At 28.7% G+C, this 8,027-nt stretch overlaps 1 protein-coding gene across 3 annotated transcripts in view; it reads left to right on the top strand.

Moving 5' to 3' along the window:
• The window catches only part of LOC127719905 (CAD protein-like), a 106,907-nt gene that overhangs the window by 6,184 nt on the left and 92,696 nt on the right, over nt 1–8,027 (top strand). For all 3 annotated transcript variants that reach the window (XM_052226262.1, XM_052226261.1, XM_052226260.1), the window contains exons 6-10: nt 318–459; nt 907–1,078; nt 1,636–1,821; nt 4,765–4,866; nt 5,522–5,672. In XM_052226262.1, the coding sequence (XP_052082222.1) occupies nt 318–459; nt 907–1,078; nt 1,636–1,821; nt 4,765–4,866; nt 5,522–5,672 (753 nt within the window). The remainder of the gene's footprint in view (nt 1–317; nt 460–906; nt 1,079–1,635; nt 1,822–4,764; nt 4,867–5,521; nt 5,673–8,027) is intronic.

The following is an 8,027-nucleotide window of genomic DNA, read 5'->3' as shown; positions in this document are numbered from 1 at the left end:
AACATTGATTTCTTTAGATTTTACCTTAACATTTTATATGCCTTTTTTCATATGTAAAATTTTGATATATGTGCACATGTATAGAAACTGCAGAGACATCAATCAGACAGACCTTTTAATCATAAAATTATTGATTTTATGATAATAGATATAATTTATCAATCATCATTATGAAATGCAAGTTAAAAGATAATTATATATAACATACAATTACCAGTTGCAGTTTTCTTGTGAAAGATCTAGATTATAAGCAACATTAGCCAAGGATATCAGGGGTAATAAAGTTTTCTTCCTAAATTATTATTATATCTTTCTAGAAACCAATGGACTATAACCCTAAAGGTGATGTAAAAATAGTAGCAGTTGATTGTGGTATAAAATACAACCAGATTCGATGTCTTTGTGAGCATGGAGCACATGTCACAGTAGTTCCATGGGATTATCCACTCAAAAGCTCAGGTACAAAATTTAACGATGTAAACTCAGTAGTATTTACCTTTTCACAGATAAAGGAGCTTTGGGAACCAGTTAAGCTTTAAAGAATATTTCTGTTTTTCTGGAGTTAAGATTTAGATACGGTGTAAAGTTCAAGTTTTCTTTGTTACCATCTAGAGCAAAATTTTGATATTTTTTTTCTATTTTTCCATATCTTACTGAGAAATGGACTTGGTTGGATTTTTATGCAGTCAATACTTTTACACTGTGAACAGCAGTCTCAGGCTAGGCACAGGGTTCAGCAAAACCCTTTACAATTTTTTTAAAACAATTTATATGTGAAAGTAATTTTGTAATTCTTCATCAGTCCAGGCTGTCATTTCAGATTAATATCTTTTAAGATGTAATAATGATAACGTAATATGTTAACATTGATGGCTATGGGTACCAGTTATTTGTTTTTGTTTTTAGATTATGATGGTTTATTCCTCAGTAATGGACCAGGTGATCCACAAATGTGTAAACAGACTATACAGAATATCAGTCAGCTGATCAAAGAAGCAGACTACAAGCCCATATTTGGAATATGTCTCGGACATCAGCTTTTGTCTTTGGCTATTGGTGCTTCAACATATAAAATGAAGTGGGTATTTTTTAAGATGATATTTTGCTTTTTTTATAAATACATCAAAATAAAAATAGAAAATTTTTCAAGGTGTGTATCATTAGAACAAAACCTGAGGTTCCTGGAAAATCTTTAAAAAGGGGAATGGAGCCTTGTCAGATCCTTATAAGTGAAGCGTTGACACAGGACCGGTATTTCAATCAGATTGCAGCTTCTCTGATATTGTTGATGGACAGTTTTAGTATGTTTACTTTTAATTTAGGGCATGATTTTAAGTTAGCTCAAAATAGAGGACTTGAAAACATTATAATTGCTGCTTATCATGAATGAAAGAACATGTTTGTAATAACTGAAATAGGCAAGACATTTCTCTCTAAACGTTTATGTTTGATAAAAAAAAGTGTACATTTTGGAATTTTTCAAGACAAAATTATTTACCTAAGAACTGTTCAAAGGTTACGTATTACAAATAAAACATTCATTTAAAGCAAGCAAAATCTCCAGTTCTTTTAAGAATGATAGAAATTCAGTTTGCACTTTCTACACTTATGTCTTACAAACATTATTCTTAACAGATATGGAAATAGAGGACATAATCAGCCATGTATCTATGACAACACAATCCGATGCTTTATTACAACACAGAATCATGGTTTTGCTGTTGATGTTTCAAATTTACCAAAGGAATGGCAGCCATTGTTCACCAATGCCAATGATAAAACTAATGAAGGTGTTGTTCATAGCTCCAAACCTTTTTATAGGTATGTCATATAATTTGTTCAGTAAAGATGTGAAAGTTGTATAAAAAATATGTTCTTCCAAATGCATAAATGATAGAAAAATATCAATTATTACTAATATCTTATACATTCAGGGAATTTACTGTGCAAGTCTGATCAACTGTACTTCTTGAAATAAGAACCAAATTAACATCTGTTATCTTTCTTTATCGTCGGTAAATTTTCTTGTCCCAAGTAAGAAATCTATGGACTTGAACTTTACAAACCCCGCCCTTTTGAAAAAAAAACCTAACCATAATTTAAAAGTAAGAACTGAAACTAGTGTGCACTTCCAAGTCAGTTTGTAACCTTTATTTGGTAATACTTAAAATAAGATATTCTGTATTGTTAACAAAACTGTTTTTATCACAAATTTTATATGTTCAAATATACATGATACAGGGGTAGAGGAGATCTGTTAACTAATATAGATTCAATTACAAATTCTTTTATTAACCTAATGACAGGCCCCAAAGCCAGACGTAAAAAACATCACAAATAAAGATACACAACATAACTACTTTCATTCATCCTTTCACACAACTATCATTCTGATTGGAAATAGTTGATCAGAACACTCGCATCAAAATTATTAGATGGGGAGAAGATTCGGACCTGTCCTATATATAAAGAAGGATAACTCTAACATTTTTTTATTTTTTACAATGAAAAAATATTACCATACATATAATTAGTGATATAATGTAGTTAAATCTAAATATAATCTCTGTGGAAGATAAAAACAAGACACATAGAAATACACTTATCTGTATACATACTTATAAAGAACATATTAGTTAAATATTATAAAATTACATAAACAACCTTTCTAAGAGAATGAATTGTCTCCAATAGTTCACAAAATGTTAAAATAAATGTGAAATCTTCATTTCACATTACTCTTCACATTACTCTTATAAGATATTTTCTAGAAATTTTCTCTTACATAATAATGCAATGAACAAGTGAACAGAAAATGTGTTTCATCTTCAGCCAAGTCCATTGTACACAAAAAGACCAGTTTCTCTTCCATTGAGGCAATATCTTGGATTTTCCTAGCATGTTAATTATACACTTATATCCACTGCTCTCAATTTGAAGAGGATGATTGCTTAACATCATTTTTGAAGGGCAAATGATGTTTCTTTTAATTTCTTATGTTTATGTAATTTCATATTCAAAACATGATTTAAATTTAAAATAAAAATTTAGTTTTCCCATGTTTTTCCTCCATACATATAGATTTTATTAATTTCCATTGCTTCAAATAGTCTTTAAGTAAAACTTTAACTTGGTTTTACAGTAGACTCCACCTAATCGGATATCGGCTAAACAAATATATCGGCTATTGTAATATTATTTCAAAACACCAAACCCTTCCCTATATGTTTAATGTTAATTTTATCGTGTAATCGAATATCGGATATAAGAATATATCGGCAAATCGGATAAGAATATTCAGGTCATTTTGTTCAAAACCATGCACAATCGGATATTTTCAATGTTTTTCTGACAGGAAATGGACCCGGAAGTTACGAATTTACAATCTTGCAGACAAGAAGATTTTGTTTTTACTAAATAAAAGGAACTATTTCTTAATAAATTGTTGTCTTTAATCATTGTCTTCCTTTGTCATGTGAATTAGATGCCCTTTTACTTCAAATGGTTTGAATTTATTTATAAAATATGCAAGACTCAGTTGACAAGTTGACGTTGCTGTTTGGAGAATTTTGATTAAACTCTAAATGTTCACAGAATCAGAAATGTAATCTAAACTGAATGTACCTCCTTCTGAATAATTTATTGCAATATAAATATAAATCCCTTTTGACAAGAGAAATCTGACTTTTGTCAGATATATTTTTTTCACATGTGCACAAGTAACCACATGTCATGGACGCCATTTTGGATGTTTACAAATTTGTGAGGAAGCCTCTAGAACTATGACCTAAATATAAATAGTCTTCAGAAAACGTAAACTTTATGCAATAATATTTTATCAATCATGATTATTTTCATAAATTTAAATTTGATTATTTCAAGAAATAAAATTATAACAAATTCGATTTTAGTTTGGAGATTCTACACAGATATGCTTAGATCTATTTATAGCCAAATTAGTTTACCTGTGTGATAATGTAAATAATGGATATTAATTTGCTTACAAAACATATGCATGAGACAAACTATGGATGGTAGATAATAATTCACATAAATATTTCAGGACATTTGATTTATTTTAATAAATAAAGGATTTAAAATCTGCAAACAAATTTAATCATTACATAATCAGCTGATAATTTTTTACACAAACATCGTGGTGATGTTACTGATAAAAATCACTCCATCAATCCTCCAGCGCGCCCTTTCACATATTTAGCAATTGTCAGGGTTAGTAACATCTCAGGATTATATCTACTCATTATTGCAGAATATTCAATGAATATACGTTCATCGTCTAATTGAATATATCGGGTAATCGGATATTTTTAGCTGACATTTTGGGTATCCGATTTGCCGGAGTCTACTGTACTAATATTTTTACATACATTAACATTAAAAATAATTTCTTACTATATGCATTGTGTAAAAGTTTAGAAGGTTCTTTGTAAAGAGTTGATGCCATTACATAATTAATATAATTCAAATCAATTCAATATTTTATTTACGTCTCACCTTATGCATAAAATTACACAATACATTTATAAAAGATACATTTTGTATACATAAGCCAATCTATACAGATTTATGAGAGACGATAATCAACTAAAACAATATGTATGTACATAATAAATATTAAACATGAATGGTAATATTATAAATAGGTAATAGAGAATTGTTCATTTCAGAAAAAATTACAGGAACAAATGACATGTAACATACAGAAAACATGTATACAAACAATTTTTTAACAATATTTTGTAGTGTCCAGTTTCATCCAGAACATATGGGTGGACCAAGAGATTTAGAATCCTTGTTTGATGTGTTTTTAGACCAAGTCAGAGCTCACAAGAAGGGGAACAAAAGGTTGGTTGGTAGACCATTTTTGGGTAAAGATTGCATGAAATGCAATCAAAACCCTATGGTACTGACTTGATTTCTAAATCTTCCAACGTTTATCACTACTTATGAAATACACAAAATATAGTGCATTGATGATAAAATTCTATACATCCTATCCATGAACATTTAAAGAAATTTATCAATGAAATATATTCTTGGATATTCAAGTTACAAAATGATGTTATACTTGTCAAAAATATTATATAACTTGTGCAAGGTGCAATAATCTAATATCTGTTCTAAAAATATCAATGATGTCATTGTTAAAATAGTCAGTAAAATTTGAGCTCCCACTGAAAAATTAAGGCAATCTTTACCCTTCAGTGCTTACAAGCACTTTGATTATTTAACTATTCATCTGACATACAATGTATTTGTCTTCAGTCTGAAAGTTGTACTAAACCAATATTCATTGAAATGTAATATGGATAAAAGAGGATGTGAATGAGACAGCAGAACAAACAAAAAAGACATTCATAGATTAAAATATATTCTGTTAAAGTATATTTTACCATATGTTAAGTTCTATGTTTCCCTGCCATTTTCTAAATAAATTACAGAATTTTAGGACAGATTTGGTTAACCGTTTGACTGTAAATATAATGTTTTGTTTTATCAGTTTGACAGTAAAAGATCGACTTAACATGGCCCTACAGACCCCAGTACATGTACCTCCTGTACCTAGTACTAGACCAAAGAAAGTTCTAATCTTAGGCTCTGGTGGACTATCTATAGGCCAAGCTGGAGAATTTGATTACTCAGGTTCACAGGTAATATATTCTTGCTCCCTTTAATTTTTAAATGTCAGTAAACTGCACATAATGGATGTTGTTGTCTTTTATAGTTTTGTGAATGATTAAAATAAACTTTATTAATCTTTTTTAGATTTATTTTATCATTTTTTCAGGCAATAAAGCTTTGAAAGAAGAAAGCATACAGACTGTGTTGATAAACCCAAACATAGCCACGGGGCTAAGTGCACAGTTACTTTGAAGAAGATAATGCAAAAAAGAAAGTGACCATTGCATATTAATATCTTGTTCATATTTATTTTAACATTACAAAAGAGAAAGTGACCAATGCATATTAATATCTTGTTTATTTATTTTAACATTTCAAATAAAGAAATGACCATTGAAATTTATAGCATATTAATGTCTTTTTGATAATTTTTTTATCATTTTACAGGGAGAAAAAGCTTTGAAAGAACAAAGCATACAAACTGTGTTGATAAATCCAAACAAAGCCACGGGGCTAAGTGCACAGTAACTGTGGAGGAGATAATGCAAAAAAAAAGTGACCATTGCATATTAATATCTTGTTCATATTTATTTTATCATTGCAAAAAAGGAAGTGACCATTGCATATTAATATCTTGTTCATATTTATTTTAACATTACAAAAGAGAAAGTGACCATTGCATATTAATATCTTGTTTATTTATTTTAACATTTCAAATAAAGAAATGACCATTGAAATTTATAGCATATTAATGTCTTTTTGATATTTTTTTTATCATTTTACAGGCAGAAAAAGCTTTGAAAGAACAAAGCATACAAACTGTGTTGATAAATCCAAACAAAGCCACGGGGCTAAGTGCACAGTTACTGTGGAGGAGATAATGCAAAAAAGAAAGTGACCATTGCATATTAATATCTTGTTCATATTTATTTTATCATTGCAAAAAAGGAAGTGACCATTGCATATTAATATCTTGTTCATATTTATTTTAACATTACAAAAGAGAAAGTGACCATTGCATATTAATATCTTGTTCATATTTATTTTAACATTTCAAATAAAGAAATGACCATTGAAATTTATAACATATTAATGTCTTTTTGATATTTTTTTTATCATTTTACAGGCAGAAAAAGCTTTGAAAGAACAAAGCATACAAACTGTGTTGATAAATCCAAACAAAGCCACCGGGCTAAATGCACAGTTACTATGGAGAAGATAATGCAAAAAAGAAAGTGACCATTGCATATTAATATCTTGTACATATTTATTTTATCATTGCAAAAAAGGAAGTGACCATTGCATATTAATATCTTGTTCATATTTACTTTATCATTGCAAATAAAGAAATGACCATTGAAATTTATAGCATATTAATGTCTTTTTGATATTTTTTTTATCATTTTACAGGCAGTCAAAGCTTTGAAAGAACACAGCATACAAACTGTGTTGATAAATCCAAACAAAGCCACGGGGCTAAGTGCAAAGTGACTTTGGAGAAGATAATGCAAAAAAGGAAGTGACCATTGCATATTAATATCTTGTTCATATTTATTTTATCATTGCAAAAAAGGAAGTGACCATTGCATATTAATATCTTGTTCATATTTATTTTATCATTGCAGAAAAAGAAATGACCATTGAAATTTATAGCATATTAATGTCTTTTTGATATTTTTTTATCATTTTACAGGCAGAAAAAGCTTTGAAAGAACAAAGCATACAAAATGTGTTGATAAATCCAAACAAAGCCACGGGGCTAAGTGCACAGTTACTATGGAGGAGATAATGCAAAAAAGAAAGTGACCATTGCATATTAATATCTTGTTCATATTTATTTTTTTAACATTGCAAAAAAAGAAGTGACCATTGCATATTAATATCTTGTTCATATTTATTTTATCATTGCAAAAAAGGAAGTGACCATTGCAAATTAATATCTTGTTCATATTTATTTTTTTAACATTGCAAAAAAAGAAGTGACCATTGCATATTAATATCTTGTTCATATTTATTTTAACATTACAAAAGAGAAAGTGACCATTGCATATTAATATCTTCTTTATTTATTTTAACATTTCAAATAAAGAAATGACCATTGAAATTTATAGCATATTAATGTCTTTTTGATATTTTTTTTATCATTTTACAGGCAGAAAAAGCTTTGAAAGAACAAAGCATACAAACAGTGTTGATAAATCCAAACAAAGCCACGGGGCTAAGTGCACAGTTACTATGGAGGAGATAATGCAAAAAAGAAAGTGACCATTGCATATTAATATCTTGTACATATTTATTTTATCATTGCAAAAAAGGAAGTGACCATTGCATATTAATATCTTGTTCATATTTACTTTATCATTGCAAATAAAGAAATGACCATT

This window comes from Mytilus californianus, unplaced genomic scaffold (assembly GCF_021869535.1).
Source record: "Mytilus californianus isolate M0D057914Y unplaced genomic scaffold, xbMytCali1.0.p SCAF_11, whole genome shotgun sequence".
NCBI lineage: Eukaryota > Metazoa > Mollusca > Bivalvia > Mytilida > Mytilidae > Mytilus > Mytilus californianus.
The sequence above is the reverse complement of the archived record's forward strand: the minus strand, read 5'-3'. Positions and strand labels throughout refer to the sequence as shown.